General features: G+C 39.5%; 1 protein-coding gene across 2 annotated transcripts in view; it reads right to left on the bottom strand.

Annotated features, from left to right (window-relative positions):
• Nucleotides 1-645: 645 nt before the first annotated feature.
• tm2d2 (TM2 domain containing 2) overlaps nucleotides 646-18853 on the bottom strand; it is a 24176-nt gene continuing 5968 nt past the window's right edge. Inside the window, exons 4-6 of one of the 2 annotated variants that reach the window (XM_034871938.1) lie at nucleotides 9906-10150; nucleotides 8651-8657; nucleotides 646-658 (exon numbers count right to left, since the gene is read on the bottom strand). In XM_034871938.1, coding sequence (XP_034727829.1) covers nucleotides 9937-10150 — 214 coding nt within the window. In that variant the 3' untranslated portion in view covers nucleotides 646-658; nucleotides 8651-8657; nucleotides 9906-9936. Of the gene's footprint in view, nucleotides 659-8650; nucleotides 8658-9705; nucleotides 10151-18853 lie in introns of those variants that run through there. The other variant, XM_034871937.1, reaches the window with a different exon arrangement.

Genomic DNA, 18853 nt, shown 5'->3' with positions numbered 1-18853 from the left:
TTGAAATTGAATTGAATTTTTCTTTCGGCCCAATTCCCAGGGGTCTCATTTTTTTAAACTATGCGTAGGAGTAAGTTAAGTTTGTTAAGGACCCTTGCAATTGTTCTTTTGTGAAAAAGAAAAAAGAACTCTCAGACGCTCGGGAATTGCTGCAAATCAAACTATAATTTCGTCCCGTTCTCGCACAGTGTAAAACCTGACTACCAGTGAAATCAAAGTCATCCCCACCGTTTTGTCTAAATTCAATTCAATTTTATTTATATGGTGCCGAATCACAACAACAGTTATCTCATTGCGCTTGTTCATAAAAGAGCAGGTCTAGACCGTACTCTGTGATGTTATTTACCGAAACCCAACAACTCCTACCAAGAGCAAGCACCAGGCAACAAAGGCAAGGAATAACGTCCTTTTAAGAGGCAGAAACCTGCCAGAGCTTGATAGCTGAACGCTCTGGCTCCCATTCTACTTTTGGAGACTAGAACCACCCTGCATTCTGGGAGCGCAGTGCTCTGGTGGGGTAGTAAAGTACAATGAGCGCTTTAAGATAAGATGGTGCCTGACCATGAAGAGCTTTGTAGGTGAAAAATATTTTAAATTCTATTCTGGATCTTACAGGAAGCCAATGCAAAGAAGCTAAATCAGGTGAGATGTGATGAAGCTGAAGAGTCGTTATGGACTTTTTCGAGCAGTCTGATAATAAAGAATTCCAGTAATCCAGCCTAGAAGTAACAAATGCATGGACTAGTTTTTCTGCATCATTTTTAGACAGGATATTGCTGATTTTTGCAATATTACGTAGGTCAAAAAAAGGCAAGAAAGAAATGTACTTAATGTGAGAATTAAACAACCTGAATTAAATGTCCTGATCAAAGATAACTCCAAGATTTTCCTCACAGTGGTGTTGGAGGCCATGATGTTACCAGAGTTACTTTCTCTTTTGTTAATGCGTCATGAAGGTGCTTGGGCCCCGAACATTAAATTTAGTTTTATCTGAGTTTGAAATTTGAAAAATACAGGTCATCCAGGTTTTAACATCCTAAAGTCACATTTGAAGTTTAGCTAACTGAGTAGTTTCATCCCGCTTGATCGATAGATATAATTGAGTATCATCTGCATAACAATGAAAGTTTAACCCTTTTATTGGCTTCACTTTTGGGACCCACGGGTATCCCTCGGGTCAAATTGACCCGTGACTTGTTAGGGGTTTTAAAAACAAATTCTGAAATAAAATTTTACTTCTTAATCTATTAACAAATATTGTCTCTAACTCAATTTAAAACAATTGAGATAACACACTGTATATGTTTAGGGAATGCAATCAGTCTCTACTACAACACAATTAAAATTGGTAGTGTGATTTGTTTTATGTTATAATATTCATGTTAAAAATATGTGATCATTCTTATCTTGGAAAAAACATAAGTGGCCATTTCTTATAATTGAGTCAGTAATACATATTTATCACAGAAATATAAGATAAGGCCATTGATTTTCAGGTAGAAAAAAATGTATACTTAGGGTTAGTACCATTTTTCTTTTTGTAAAAATATGAAATGGGTCAAGGAATGGGTTAAGGAGTGTTTCCTGATAAAATTGCCTTCCTTTAGGAAGCATATATAAAATGAACAAGATTGGACCAAGCACAGATCCTTGTGGGACTCCATGACTAACTTTGGCGTCATGGAGGATTCATCGTTAACATGGTCAAACTGAGATCGATCTGATAAATAAGACTTAAACCAGCTTAGAGCAGTTCCTTTAATCCCAATTAAATGTTCCAGTCTCTGTAATAGGATATGATGGTCAATGGTATCAAATGCAGCACTAAAATCTAATAGCACCACTACAGAGATAAGTTCTTTTTCTGATGCAATTAATACGTCTTTATGGTCAAGGAAACAAAATGTTATCTCCCCTAGGCCCATTCAGTGGTTCCTGTCTATTCTTGGTAATGAGAATTATTGAAGTGAGGAATGGGTATTTTTTGGGGGGTATTTTATGTGACAGACTTTGGCTGCAGCAAGTGACCTAACTAGAAAGTGATTGGCCAAGAAGGGTCTTGTAAATGAGTGAACTAGTGAATCTTAAGGCAAATGTGAAGGGACGGCCAATTGACAGATGAATATAGGGTATAGTGGTGTAAATTGAAGGGGGCATTTGTGGCAAATGTGATAGCAGAGTGGTAAAGCTTGTCGAGTTTTGATAGTCTGGTCTTGCAAACCACCCTGTATATAGTGTCACCATATTCTAACATGGGAAGAATTGTGAATGAGAATGAGTTTGGCAGATGTGGTGAGCGTGGAAAGGAAGAGTTATACTCAGTAAACATAATACAACTTTTATCCTGCCACATGGCCTTGTTTCATTGTCGATTTTGTAAATTTCAATATTGATCCATCCAACGCCAAAGATTCTTTTGTACCTTCAAATGTTTCCAAAATTGCTAGCAGCCAGCCCGGTCAGCACTTAGCTACCTCCGGTGCTAAGGATACTAACGGCATTTTACTGAACCGTTGGGTAACAGACCCGGACACCCAAGTCAGAACAGCGGCCGTTCTACATACTATATTCAAAACCAGGCTTGAATACCACCTATTTAAATTGCCCTCCGTAGCGTATTTACCTCCAAAACAAGTAATGTTTTTACTTTTGTAAAAATTAAAACGGGGACACTAGACCTAGAGCTGTTCTCATTGGGGGCTAAGCCCCCCTCCCTCCCCAAGGTCTGATCCTAGACCCACCCCTGCTGCTACTTCCTACTCCACTCCACTACACCTCAGAGGGGAATGTTTCAAGATAGAAAGTCCTATTATTTCAAATTAAAAAATCTTATTACTTCAAGATAAAAAGTCCTAATATTTAAAGATAGAAAGTCTGAATATTTCAAAATAGAAATTCCTAATAGTCCTAATATTTCAAGATAGAAAGTCCTTATAGTCCTATTATTTCAAGATAGAAAGTCTCAATATTTCATAATGTTGTAATGTTGACTGAACTACTGACAGCTTTTGCTTTATTGCTCAAGGCTTGTTTCTGCAACAGCTCATTGAGAGTCAGATACAATAAAAACTATTGAGAACATATTTTCCTTTGTCATTGATGCAGTATTACACGAGACCGCTCCAGTCGGCAGAAACAAGCTACAATGTAAGGTAATAGGATAATTGTCTAGCTTGTATTTACGTTCATAAAAGTGCTTGTTTTGCTGCTAACAGACTCAGATTCTAAGTGTCTGACAACATTATGGAAAGGATTTCTAAGGAGGTCAACCTTTCTGTTAAAGATTAAGATCCTTTTTAAAACATAAAAGTCCGCGAAATTGCGTTCGTTAAACCCACCAGACTCCATGTAAATAATCAGTGATTTCAGCATCGTAAAATACGGCTTTCTAAAACATCTCTAAGCAGCGCTGGCTCTGGCTGCCTTGAGCCTGCGTGTGTAGGGTGTGCGACCATCGGCTATGTTTTGTTAGTATTTTCTTTCATTCATTCCAATTTTGGGTCTGTCAGTCACAGTGAAAACCGGGGACATTTCCGGCGACAGATCCAGCCGGGGACAGGTCACCAAAATAGGGGACTTCTGGTCACCCTACTCTAGGGTGCGAGTAATATTTTTCCTTTAGGTTGCAATGACATCTGGGAAACAATTTGAAAATTGCCAGGAATTTGTTTGTGATTGTGTGACGAATTTGGTGACAGAGGCAGGCCACAACAGCAGCTGTTTGGTGAACACCACATAGGGGAACCAGTTGGTGTGGAAACCAGTTGGTGTGGAAACCAGTAGGGGTATAACACCGGAAACACCCGAAAATAATAGGCCGTTATCGCTATTCAACCAAATATAAATTTCTTTCTTACCCATAGGCCTACTTCCAAGATGAAGACTTTATTAAAACAAAGGCACTTTGTGGTGCCAAAACCGTACTAAGGCTTCGATAATAAAACTGGAACACATGTACACGCTTCACAAGCATCAAAACAAGAACAAAGTCCATAATACAAGACAGAACGAACTAGGCACTGGTAACACAGGTTATAGGCCCACGGCTGAAACAAGGGCACAGAATAAACACATTACTGATCAAATGAAAGGGAAGCAAGCCAATCAGTCCTAACACAAACACTGAAAAGAGAAATGCAGCCTTAAGTTTTTGTAACACAGCAATAGCAAATTTAAGGAATACAGATATATTGGGCCGTATTTCAAAAGTTCTTAAAAGGGCTTAATCATTTAATACCAATACGGCAGGGTAATTAAATATAGGTGCGACCTCTTTCTGGTTTTCCACTAAGTAGGCTTTACACACGTGTAAAAAAAACGTGTGTTTTTTATTTATTTTATAAGTATCTCCAATAATTAGTATAAACTTACAAAACTTTTACTTCACAGCGGCATCATAATAATAAACCAGCATTCTTACCTTGTGTTGCAGTCATAACACAAAAAACACCAAGAAAAATCCTCATCTCCAAAACATCTACCAGGAAAATTGTGACCTCGAGGCTGAGTTGACGTTTTTAAGGTTCCTTCCGTGGCTGCCCGGCTGCTGCTAGCTTTGGCTAACAACACTAGCTGCCTGGTGGTCTATTGCTAGCAGGTCACTCTGGGAGTGTGGAGGTGGAGAAGTGCTGCTAGCTTGGCTAAAATTAACTGCCTGGTGGTCTGTTGATAGCAGGTCGCCCTGGGAGTGTGGAGGTGAGGTTCTAATGCTACTTCTTTCGGTTACAGTTGCTGAGTTTTTTGCCTTTGATCTTTTAGGCTTTTTAGCCTGTGGTTGATTTATAAAGAAATCCAAAATGCATTTTTGTGCCATGGCTAGCTAACTTCTGTAGCCTACTGTTGAACTGCCAGAAAAGTTCCCACAACTCTCTTCACTCATCAGCGTCAAAGGCACGCAGCGCGTCTCACTCTCTGCAAAATCGGCAGATTCATTCTAATCAAATTGTGTTTATCTTTTAGTTAGCAAATTGTAAAATCTATTACATTTAATTTCTTATGAAAGATTAGGTTTATATTAATAATCAATTTATTAAAAAAATATATTTTTTATTATCGTTGTAGTTGTTTTTCCTTTTGCTAGGGGGTGCTGCAGCACTCTCCGCACCCCTAGTTGCATAGGTCATGCCGGCACCCAGATGTCGAGCGGCAATCGGGAGAGTCTGGAGTTTTCCTGGTGTTCCGGTAGGGTTTTGAGGCCTAAGGGGCTGATGAGAGTTATACATTGCAAGTTCTTAGCAACTCCATCCTACAGCGGGCAGACCACTTCAGTGTCCACTCTCTCTGTAAAAACAGAGATGAGCAGCACTAATTCCATGGTCAACGCAGCTTCAGGTTTATAAAGGAGGCGCTCCGGAGACTAAGTGCAGCTATATTTCAAGATATTAATGGAAGACTGGTCAGAGACCAATAAATTAATGATCTAATTTTCTTGTTACTTGTCCTTCTCTAATAAAGGATAGTTTGTGTTACTCCTTGATATGTAAGGCTAATGTTTATTAGGTATAATAGTTTACTTTGGTTTCATAACCTTCTCAATTAGTCTCACATGACTGGACCAATAATTGGCCTACATATGTATATACTGTAGAGTATATTTAAATGTGTAAAGTGAATGAAGAAGTTCTCTGCTCTCATGAAGCACAGGAAAAAAAACAACATGACATCTCGACAGGAAGGAACGCAACAGAAAGGTCCTGAAAGGTAATAAGACACCAAAGTAGTGTGTTCATCACACAGGGAACACCACAATGCTTCTTAATCTTTTTATTTTTGTGCCATCAGTTGTCAGCATGAAGCTTGGGAGAAAAAAAACATGAACAATACATTGTTTTACAGCGTGTATTAAAGTCACTTACTTTATTTTCTAGTTTTTGTCCCGTTCTGTATGAACATTTAATTGTAGGAAGATATTTAGAATTAGACATAGCTAAAGAATTGTGCAGATGGTTGTAAAACATGTTCTTGCGTTGTGAATAAGGGTTGGTAATTAGGCCTCATCCTTAGGGTACATTTCCCGAGGAACATTAATTCCCTCTGCTAACTTTTAAGGAAAAGTATGCTAAAAAACACATTTTATTTATATAGTGCTTTACATGGTAGGCAACTCAAAGTAAAACCAGCACATTTAGCACATAAAAACCAATACAGCAATAAAACCACCACATAAAACAAGCATATTAAAAGCAATTAAAACACTGTGTAGCCTACAACTTAGTAAAAATGTGGAGTGACTAGTACGCTTAGTAGATATTTTTGAATCCTTACGCGTTCAGTCGCTCCACTAGTCATTTGGGCTGTTTCTCTCCATTTAATAAAATATGTATTTCCCTTTATGCGTATTATATGCTCACCTCCTCGTTAATTTCCATTAGAAGCTGCTGCTAAGCGGATGAAACATGCAGCATACAACTTTTGTAGTTCTGCAATAGTAAGTCTGTGATTGATACCGTGGTCTATTTAAGAAAGCCGTGGACGTGCCCTTATCCTAGCTACCTACACCTTGCTTGATATTCTGATCCTTGTTCTGCAAATGTGCAACCGATTAAGACGCAATGAGCGGATCACACTAAGTGATCTTAATTCTACTGTAGTGCAACAGGCCCCAGAATTGTTGGTGAGTTTAGAACATTCTGTCCATTAAACAATTGAGTGGCATGTTTACAGTGTTTGGTTCCGTTTGCCTTCACATTGCACTTTTTCAAACCAAATTAAAATTTAAAATGCAATAATGTTGCAACTTCACCCCCCAAATCACACCAAGTCCACCAAACTAGGTGTGAAAACGCCCTATGACACTTAAATGATTGGATCTCAATGCGTTCTAAGATTTTAATTGCAATGGCAAAACGGGGTTCTCTCTCCACATCTGTCATTTCTAGATTCATACTGCATTTAAACCTTAAAATATTCCACATCTTTTATTCATTAAGACTTGTGTGTGTGTGTGCGTATATATGTATGTGTGTATGTACATATATATGTGTGTTTATGTATATGTGTGTGTGTATATAAACAGTGAGGATCTTCTTTTTTAGATTATGTCTCTCACAGTGGACATGCACCTTCACTGACAATTTCAGTTCCCTCCATGATTTCTAAGTGGGAGAACTTGCAAAATAGCAGGGTGTTCAAATACTTATTTTTCTCACTGTATATATATGTATAAATTTAATGATCTTGGTTGTTTGGGGTCATCGTCCTGCTGCAGAAAAAATTTGGGGCCATTCATCCCTGATAGTATTGCATGATGGATAAGTATATGCCTGTATTTCTCAGCATTGTGGACACCAATCATCCTGACTAAATCTCCAACTCCATTTGCAAGAATGCAGCCCCAAACTTGAAGCAAACAAACTGCCTTCTGCAACAGCCAGATATTTCAAATTTTGAATATACTGTAATTGGTGGAAACATTCTGACCAGAGCACTTTTTTGTGCGTAGTAAATTGAATTGGCCTTGTTTCCATGTTGAATGTATGGCTTTTTGGCTGCAACTCTTCCAAAGACTTGTGGACGGACTTTTTCGGACAGTAGATGGGTGTACCTGGTTCCCACTGCCACTGTTTCTGCCAGTTCTGAGCTGATGCTACTGCTGGACATCTTCCGATTTTGAAGGGAAATAAGATTGATGTGTTTTTCATCTGCTGCATTAGGTTTCCTTGGCCGACCACTGTGTCAATCGTCAACGCTGCAACTTTCTGCATGTGTACCTATAAGAATTGATGCTGGTTTGAAGGCAAAGGGTAGTAACACCAAATATTTATATGATTAAGATTTTTCTTTTGATCTCTCACTTTGCGTTTTGTTAATTGATAAAAATAAACATTTATATTTTGGAAAGCAGACTTTTGCACAGTACTGTACATTAACGAACTACTGCTCTAACTAAAACCATTCAAGTTACTTGTCATTTGCACAAACAGTTGTCCACTTTGCCTTAATGTTACTCCCAAAATTTATATTTTAGCACATATGACAGGAGAGACTCGCTTTTAAGGCAATTGTTAATTTGTGCAAATGATTAGGAGCCTAACTCCTTGAATTGAATGATTAGGACATTGTCTTCTAATTCATATGATAGTTAAGAGCAGTGGTCAGTATAATTTTTGGCTTCTTACGCATTCAGCCGGTTTGCGATTGTATGACACACTTCCTCTCATTTCATCACAACGGCTGTGTGTCTTTTTTAAATATTGTTTGTCTAAAATTGTATATATTGTTTTACTTCAAACTTCCATAAGGAGTTACTGCTCACTCTGTGTAAAGTTTGCACCACATGTACTCTCTATTTTATTATCAGTTAATCTGTGATCAACCTCGCAGGCTTTTAAAGAAAGCTGTGAATGCACATCTATCCAACCTCCTAATCCTGGGTTGGCCATCGTGAAATGCACCAAGCCAGGATGCACTGAATAGACTAGGTCAGGGACTGGCAACCCGCGGCTCCAGAGCCGCATGCAGCTCTTTGATACCTCTGAAGTGGCTCAGCTTTTAAAAAATAATTAATTAAAATTTAATTAAAATTTATTTTATTTTAGTTTAAACAGTAAATTAAAGACATCAGTTCAGCTGTGGCCTACTCAGCGGCCTGTGACGAATCTAAAGACAAAGTTGAACAAATAGCGCTTTTCTGCCGGTTTGTAAACTCGACTGGGCCACAAGAAGAAATTATCTAGTTGGCCAAACACGGGGAGCGGGAGTTTTCTCAGAGGCTGTCTTGAATTGTTTAAGCACAAGAGGAATAAACACCAGCCCCCGGTGTCAGTTGCTACAGGCAGGGCATTGAGTATGACCGGAGCGCACAGCGGATTTGTGGCTTTCCTGCAGAAGTGCTGGACAGAAAGTTGCTGACTTTATACTGCATCCTGCACCAAGAGGCACGGTGTGCTCAAACAGAAGTAATGAATGTGGTTATTTAGATTGTGAGCAAAATAATGGCAAAAGGTTTAAATCCCTGTCAGTTCCCTTTGTTACTGGACGAGCTGGACAGCACGTATTCTGATCTCCTGCTGCACAACCAGAGGCGAGGTGCTGAAACGCTTTGCTCACATTTCCTGAGCGGGAACAGCCAAAGTGGCTGGAAAAGCTACACTCGTTGGTAGACATGACAGTGCACCTGAACACGCTGAACACAGCTCTTCAGGGTAAAGGACCCACAGGGCTGTGGGCCCTTCACCCTGAAGAGCTGTGGAGGTATTGCCATTTAAGCCCAGTTGACAGTGCTAACCCTATTTTACTAAACCATCAACTCAACGTCTTTTTTCTGAATTAAAATTTTTTTGTTGCGTGCAGAAATGTTATTTCATTTTCTCTGCATTGATTTCATAAATGTAACACAGTATAGTTTGTTTATACATAGCACAAAGGGAAAAGTAAATGTTATTTGCAGTGTTATTTCATTTAAAATTTCAAAGGTTTTTGTGGCTCCCAGTGTTTTCTTTACTGTGTGAAACGGGTCCAAATGGCTCTTTGAGTGGTAAAAGGTTGACGAGCCCTGGACTAGGTCAAGCATTGTTTAATCGGTTATCCTGGATTTTTTAAATTCTGCTTTTGTAAATTAAACTACAAAACTAAAGTATATCCTTAGTCGGGCCCATGTGAACTGATCTATGGGTGTTAAAGTTACCTTATTTGACAATTTAGAACTAAACAAATAGCACTGTTATTGTTGGGAAAAGATGCTAGTGCAAATTTTACAATCATTTCATGCATTCTGTGGGAAATTTCAAGTGGATTTAGTTAGAATGAATTTAAATTGCTCATTTTATTCAGAACAGTCATCAGGAGGTCTCTGGACTCCTTTTTGCACAGCAGAGCTGTAAAACCTAGTCAGCTCACAGTGTAACTATGGCAGCCTGAGGCCACATTGCTGGAATTCTCAATATTTAACTGATGTTTGAGTGAGAAGTCCTCCTCAGTGACACTCGGATCTCTGTCTCAGTAGTAGGTGCACCAGTTGCTGTAATCACTGGGCATCAGGCCGCCAGTGATGAGCAGGATCAAGTCCACAAACCACCAGATTCCCAGGCCTCCCAGGGTGAGCAGCTTACCAACAGCAGTGCCAGTGTGACCAAGGCAGAAACGATCGACTCCAAAACAACCCAGGAAGAACGAGTAGAGCAGGGTGGTAATGAAATAGTGTCCGGTGTACCTGTGCAAAAACAGCCAAAAGTACAAGAGAACATTTTAAGCAGTTTAAGGTCAAGTTTTGCAAATAAAACACATCAAGAACAGTTATTTATTTATTAATTAATTTATTCAGTACAATGCACATTGATGAACAAGTTCAGCAGTACACGTAAATGTCCCGAGTGCAGCCAGAGGGCTAATTTCCATCTGCACTCCATTAGGCAGGATGGATTTACAATAAAAAAAGACAAAAGAAGTAACAATTAGTACATGAAACAAGAAGAGAGGAAAAAAAACAAGAACAGGACAATTCCTAACTAGTAATTAAAATGGAAACAATTCATTATTATGCTCCACTGGAACATACTTATTCTACTAGGCAAAGTCAGTACAGCATAAAGTTAGTGGTTACACATTTGGTTAGCTCCGACAGTCACAGCTTTACTTGGCTCTTAAAAAGGTGGCAAAAGTGGGATGTTCCTTATAGATGGGGGAAGAGTGTTCCATAATACACTACCTTTAATTAATAGTGCATTATGGCTGAAGGAGGTTTTTCTACTTTAGTAGAAATGTACTTTAGGAATGTATTAATGTTACATACAAAGTTTTAGTGGGTAGAACACAAAAACAAACAAACTGAATTTGAAGTAGCATGAGACCTTATATAGATCACCCTTTCCGTCTTACAGGCAATGCAAACACAAAACAGCCAATAGGATCTCTCTTTTTCTCTACCGCTCTCTCTCGACCTGTAAATGACTTCAATCCCGGCAAGAATTAACTAAGGCCTGAAAACACAGCAAAGAGGACGTGCATAAGTCTAGTTTTCTCCAGACCACTTGAATTACAACATTCTTAAAGCTCCATTGGGTAATTTGTTTTGTTGATTCTTAGCAAAAACCTTTTGGTTCGTTTACAAATATGTGCTCATTTATGTGTAATTACCTTCACCAACTAATCAAAGTATTCTCATTAGCGTAGAATGCGCCATTCAGAATAAATAGGAGTGAATCTTATATCTGCAGTTGCGCCTCCACCTTTAAAATACATTAGCCAAAAAGAGACAAACCTCTGTGTTTCCCACTTTTACACTCAGTGTGACAAATGTCGGGGAGGGGGGGAATTACTGAACGACTGCCGACGGATTTGAAAGCTGGAGCATCACGTCTATTCTCTAGGACATGTAACAAAGTCGCCAAGGAAGATAAAAAGATAATTAAAACGACAGGCAAAGCAACAAGACCAAGATTACTATTGGAGTGGCTTTTCCAAGATGGAAAGAACACGTACTTTAAAAAAAGATGCCAAAGTTGCCTGTTTTCTTCTCTAAAGGTAATTCAGCCTGTTTGGTGATTTTAGCTAATCACGTCATGCAGTTGTAACACAGACTAGCAACAGCTAGAACAGCTGCGTGTAAATGATAGAGATACTAAGAGCTAATTTCGGTTTCATAGACATTGTTCAAACTGCTCAGAGAAATATATCAAACGCACAAACCTCCGTTGCTTCTCTCCTACGTTATAAACATTGCTACACTATTAATCTTGTACAATATACAGTCGTGGTCAAAAGTTTTGAGAATGACACAAGGATTGGATTTCACAAAGTTATCTCATTCCGTGTTTGTGCATATTTTTTGTCAGATGTTACTACGGTATACTGAAGCATAATCACAAGCATTTCTTAACTGTCAAATGCTTTTATTGACAATTACATTCAGTTTTGCAAAGAGTCAATATTTGCAGTGTTGACCCTTCTTTTTCAAGACCTCTGCAATTCGTCCTGGCATGCTGTCAATTAACTTCTGGGCCACATCCTGACTGATGGCAGTCCATTCTTGCATAATCAATGCTCGAAGTTTGTCGTAATTTGTGGGTTTTTGTTTGTCCACCCGCCTCTTGAAGCTTGACCACAAGTTGTCAATGGGATTAAGGTCTGGGGAGTTCCCTGGCCATGGACCCAAAATGTTGATGTTTTGTTCCCTGAGCCACTGGTTTATCACTTTGGCCTTGTGGCAAGGTGCTCCATCATGCTGGAAAAGGCATTGTTGGTCTCCAAACTGTTTTTTGATGGTTGGGAGAAGTTGTTCTTGGAGGATGTTTTGGGACCATTCTTTATTCATGGCTGTGTTTTTAGGCAAAATTGTGAGTGAGCCCACTCCCTTGGCTGAGAAGCAACCCCACACATGAATGGTCTCAGGATGCTTTACTGTTGGCATGACACAGGACTGATGGTAGCGCTCACCTTGTTTCTCCTGACAAGCTTTTTTCCGGATGCCCCAAACAATCGGAAAGGGGATTCATCTGAGAAAATGACTTTGCCCCAGTCCTCAGCAGTCCAATCCCTGTACTTTTTGCAGAATAATTATCAGTCCCTGATGTTTTTCCTTGAGAGAAGTGGCTTCTTTGCTGCCCGTCTTGACACCAGGCCATCCTCCAAAAGTCTTCGCCTCACTGTGCGTGTAGATGCACTCACACCCACCTGCTGCCATTCCCGAGCAAGCTCTGCACTGGTGGTGGTACAATTCCGCAACTGAATCAACTTTAGGAGACGGTCCTGGCGCTTGCTGGACTTTCTTGGACGCCCTGAAGCTTTCTTCACCACAACTGAACCTCTCTCCTTGAAGTTCTTGATGATCCGATAAATGGTTGATTTAGGTGCAATCTTACTAGCAGCTATATCTTTGCCTGTGAAGCCCTTTTTGTGCAAAGCAATGATGACAGCACGTGTTTCTCTGCAGGTAACCATGGTTAACAGAGGAAGAACAATTATTTCAAGCACCACCCTCCTTTTTAAAGCTTCCAGTCTGTTATTGTAACTCAACTAGCATGACAGAGTGATTTCAAACCGGATCCTCATCAACACTTTCACCTGTGTTAACGAGATAATCACTAACATGTTTTCAGCTGGTCCTTTAGTGGCAGGCCCAAAATGCAGTGGAAATGTTTTTTAAGATTAAGTTCATTTTTATTCAAAGGAGGGACTTTGCAATTAACTGCAGTTCATTTGATCACTCTACATAACATTTTGGAGTAAATGCAAATTGCCAACATAAAAATTGAGCCGGCAAACTTTGTAAAAATTCATATTTGTGTCATTCTCAAAACTTTTGACCACAACTGTACGCACTGACAGCACTGATACTGTTACGTCTCTAACGCTGCCCTGGGGCCTTTTGCACAAAACTAGGATAAGGGATTAAGCCGGGATATTCATGTAATCCTGGATGAACGACTCGGTTCCACAAAACCAGACCGAATTAAACCCAGCCAAGTAACCATGAAGATTTATTCTTTACGGCTAGCCTGGTCCAGAGCAGGCTAACAGCCAGGCTAAGATTAATCCTGGAGTCTCATGTGTCAAATCAGCTACCGTCTGATCTGAAATAAACATGTTTAACAGTTATTGCTTTGCATGTTAATAAAATATAAGCAGATCTGCTTTATTTTTATTAACATGCATTAACATACTTGTCACTATTGTTGTTGCAAGTTTTATTTAAGCCCTACTACAGTTGTTTAGATGGTTAGAAATGATTGCACTGGCACCTTGATGCGGAGTGGAACTTTTCACGGTGGGACGGTAATGTTTTGAGGCTTCCTTGCTGCCCAGTAGCTGCCGCCTGCCGGCAGACCTGCAAGTCGCGTCAGCGTTCACTCTCTCTGTAAAAGTAGAGGTGAGCGGCGCAGCGTCTGTGGTCTGAGCTTCAGGTTACAGGACGCGCTCCGAAGATTAAGTCTGACGATATTAATGTAGCGATATTCCCAGATGACTTCAATGGCAGACTGGTCAGAGACCAATACATTCATGATTTCAACGAAGGACAGTTTGTGTTACTCCTTAATATGTAGGGCTAATGTTTATTATAGCTTATATTGGTTTCATAACCTTCTCAATTAGTCTCAAATCCCTAGACCAATAACGTGGCCTATTACAAAATTAAAAAAGTTTGCTACATAAGTTTGAGCATAGGGCTCTGAGGTTCATGAAAAAACAGTTATTTCTATCTTTGCCACATCGACCTGGTACAGATATAGTGTAGTTTACATTCATCACACCGGGAACACCACAATGGTTCTTCATCTTGTTATTTTGGTGCGGTCACCTGTCAGAAGAGTAAAACATTAATATTGTTTTACAACTGCTCACAGCGTGTATGGAAGTCACTTACTTCTTTTTCTAGTAGTCCCTTTCTGATTGTTCTGAATGAACATTAATTGTACAAAGAATTACATATAGTTTATAGAGATTTGTGCATATGGTTGTAAAACATGTTAGTTTTATTACATGCGTTGTGAATAGGGTTTGAAATTAAGCCTTGTCCTTAGGTTCCATTTCCAGAGGAACATTTTTTCCCTCTGCTCACTTTTAAGACAAAGGCTAAATTATAATACATTTTATTTATACAGTGCTTTACATGGTATACTTAAAGACACTTTAAAGTAAAACCAGCACATTTATCACATAAAAACAGAAACATGAAACTAGCATATTTAAAGCAGTTAAAACACAGTGTAGCCTACAACTTCGTAAAAATGTGGAGTAACTATAGGCTAGGTAGATATTTTCTCACACATTCAGTTGGGTCCGCTATAGTCTGTTGGGCTTTTTCTCTCCGTTTGATAACAGCTGTATTTCCCTTTCTGCATATTATATTCTTCCTCTTCTCGTTACTTTCCATTAGATGCTCATTGGGTGAAAAATATGAGGCATGAGTCTTCTCAATTCTTCATCAGTAAATCTGTGATTGATACCGTGGTCTATTTGAGAAAGCCGTGAACGTGCACTTATCCCAGCTATCTACACCTGGCTTGACATAGCTTCACCTGTTCATCCTGGCTCGGCAAACGTGCAACCGATTAAGCAGCGATGAGCAGATTGCACTAAGTCAAGCCGCGCTTTTTCACTTATCCTGGATATCTTTATTCTACTTTATAATGCAACAGGCCGCTGGCCTCTGTTTGGAAGAGAGCCATTTTGTTTTTGTGTTTCAGGTCTGCCACAGGTGTTTTCAATCCGGTCATCGCATAGACGGCATAAAAGCTCCCAGGTCCAAGACACTGCCCCTTCCTCTTGCCTCAACCTCCTGTCGTGCCAAGAGTAGTTGGTGTACTACTCTCTGCTGGTGCATAGTGAACTGATTGACTTGGTGTTATCTGAAGCTGGTAAGGGTTCTCTGCAATTTGTTTTGACCCCCTTTTTCTCCTGTTTTGTGGATAGTCAGGGAGATTAGCATCGTTTATTTTGGTTTCTCATGCTCAGTTGCCATTTTGTTTACAGGTAGTATGGGTTTTTGTTTTATATATATATATATATATATATATATATATATGCGCGTGTATAGAAACTATATACATGCATCTAATTTATGTAATAATAATAATAAAACATACTGGTTACGTACTTTGACTTGTTAGTCTCTCTTTTGTTAGTTTGAGTCGTTGATTTGTATTAAGTCCTAGTTTCCCCTAGACAGAAAACACAAGGGTCGTAACAGATACTTTACTCACATAACCTTACACAGCATACGTGCATGGCAAACTGTATTTCACATTATGGTTGTTAAATTTGCAATAAATGGTTCACATGCCTGCCGAACTGTCGAGGCAGTCCGTTACACTACTATCTATTCAACATCACTGACAATTTATTGATCAATATTTCAAAATATTTCACAATGTTTTGTATTTATGACACTATTCAGTCCCTCCAGGATTTTGCGGCTTTTTTGACATTGTTGCCGCCCAAAATTGCCTGAATTTGTAAAAAATTGCCTTTGGTATTTTTTTTTGTGCAATTAAGTTGCAAGAGACATTGAAAATTGCAAAAAAGTGGATTTTATTTTGTATAATTCTTCAAAAATAAAGAAACTTGTTTCAGTGATAATAAAACAAATCTGTGCTAAGTTTTCCTAGTAACATACCAAAAAGACTCAGGACTCAGCTCCCTTTTCGTCACAACTGTGCGATAAACAAAATGTAATACCGCACCAGCTGCTCCAATTCTCCGACCAATCTCACGCTCCATGGTCCCCTCACTCGCGAACAAGACCCCAAGGTACTTAAACTCCTTCACTTGGGGTAAGGACTCACTCCCTACCCGAAGAAAGGACTCCATTGGTGTCCTGCTGAGAACCATGGCCTCAGACTTTTAGGTGCTGATCCTCATCCCAGCTACTTCACACGAACTGCAGCGAACCGATCCAGTGAGTGCTGAAGTTCACAGACCGATGATGCCGTCAGAACCACATCATCTGCAAAAAGTAGCGATGAGATCCTGAGCGCACCAAACTGCAACCCCTCCCCGCCCCGACTACGCCTCGATATCCTGTCCATAAATATTATAAACAGGACTGGTAACAAAGGTCAGCCCTGGCGGAGGCCAACCCTCACCTGGAACGAGTCAGACTTACTGCAGAGTACCCGGACACAGCTCTCGCTTTGGTCACACAGAGATTGGATGGCCCTAAGAAGGGACCCCACTCACCCCATACACCCGCAGCACCTCCCACAGTTTCTCCCAGGGGACCCGGTCATACGCCTTCTCCAGATCCACAAAACACATGTAGACTGTTTGGGCATACTCCCAGGCTCCATCTAGGATCCTTGCGGGAGTAAAGATCTGATCTGTTGTTCCACGACCAGGACGGAATCCGCATTGTTCCTCTTCAATCAGAGGTTCGACAACATTTACAACATTTAATTAAATTCCGTTCCTTAGAATATCAGAGGACCTTAATGTTAACTTTAGTCCTTCCCAAAGTGATACATTTGTAGATGGTGCTACGACCTCCCTAGACAACTTTAGATTATGTTGCTCCTCTTAAAAAGGTGATGATGAAGCAAAGGATACTATTCCTATAGCTCTGAGCAGTGACAACTTTGAGCTTCTTGATGATAAAAATTATACAATTAGAGATAAAATTCATCACCTTTTGCACAAGTTCAGTGAACAGCTTACCTTAAACGCATTAGCATTAGAACGACAATATCTGAAATATACTTAGACTGCTTCTGTCCTATAGACCATCACCTATTAATGTCAAAGGTCTCTTCAGCTAAGCCATCGACCAGTTTCTTGGACCCCCTCAAAACGAGGCTACTTAAAGAAGCGTTACATAACATGTTAATAGCGACAAATTGATCATGAGTTGATCAATTTGTCTCTATTAACAGGTTATGTACCGCGGTCACTTAAAGTAGGTGTGATTAAACCTATCCTGAAAAAACCCTCCCTCGACCCTGAGGTTTAGCAAACTATAGGCCTATATCTAACCTTCCCTTTCTCTCAAAGATCCTTGAAAAGGTAGTCGCTAATCTGTTGTGTGATTTTCTACAGCAATAGCCTAGCTATAGTTAACTGCATAGCACAGAGACAGCACTGGTGAAAATTACTAACGACCTAACTGCTGCGTACAAAGGACTTGTCTCTGTACTTGTTTTACTAGCTCTTAGTGCTGCATTCGACCCCATTGACCATATCATTCTGTTACAGCGACTCAAACATTTAGTTGTCATTAAAGAAAGTTGGTTTAAGTCATATTGAGCCGATCAATCTCAATTTGTTGATGTTAACGATAAATCCTTCAAGTACGCTAAAGTTAGCCACGGCGTTCCACAAGGCTCAGTGCTTGGACCAATTCTATTCTCCTTAAATATGCTTTCTCTAGGGAATATTATTAGGAAACACTCAACTTTAATTTTTTATGCGGATGACAACCAATTATATCCATCAATCAAGTCTGACCGAACCAGTCAGTTGGCTAAACTTCAAGCATGCAGGTTTCTGCCTCTTAAAAGTACGTTTTTTCTTTCCTTTGTTGCCTAGTGCTTGCCCTTGGTGGGAATTGTTGGGTTTCTGTAAATAACATTACAGAGTACGGTCTAGACCTGCTCTTTTATGATAAGCGCAATGAGATAACTGTTGTTGTGATTTAGCGTTATATAAATAAAATTGAATTAAAATAAATAAGAAAAAATCCTGGATGGCCTACAATTTTCTGATGTTAAACTCAGATAAAACTAAAGTTGTTGTGCTGGGTCCTTAACACCTCCACACATCATTATCTAGGGATATAGATACTATGGATGGTATTGCCCAGGCCTCCAGCACTATTGTCAGAAATCTAGGAGTCATTTTTGATCAGGATATATCCTTTAACGGCCATCTAAAACAAACCTCAAGAACAGACTTTTTTCATCTTTGTAACATTGCCAAAATTAGGACCATCCTGTCTCAAATTATGCTGAAAAACTAGTCCATGCATTTGTTACTTCCAGGATGGACTACTGTAATTCTTTATTATCAGGATGCTGTTTTGACAAGAACTAAGAAAAGAGATCATATTTCTCCTGTATTAGCTTCTCTGCTTTGGCTTCCTGTAAAATCCAGTATTGAATTTGAAATCCTTCTCCTGACCTACAAAACTCTAAATGGTCAAGCACTATCTTATCTTGAAGAGCTCTTAAGAGTGCCTTATTGTCCCACTAGAGCACTAAGCTCCCAGAATTGAGAGTTACTTGTGGTTTCTAGAGTCTCTAAAAGACAATTTGGGAACCAGAGCTTTCAGCTATCAGGCTCCTCTACTGTGGAATCAGCTTCCGGTCTGGGTTTGGGGGGCCACATTTACCACACATTTAACACCACATTTAAAGCCCATGTTGCAAGTTAACATCCACTGTTGATTATTGGGTACAAAAAACACTCAAGATATGTATATCATTTT

The sequence above is a fragment of the Etheostoma cragini genome, chromosome 5 (assembly GCF_013103735.1).
Source record: "Etheostoma cragini isolate CJK2018 chromosome 5, CSU_Ecrag_1.0, whole genome shotgun sequence".
Classification (NCBI taxonomy): domain Eukaryota; kingdom Metazoa; phylum Chordata; class Actinopteri; order Perciformes; family Percidae; genus Etheostoma; species Etheostoma cragini.
Note: the sequence above shows the minus strand (reverse complement) of the source record. Positions and strands in the feature narration are given on the sequence as shown.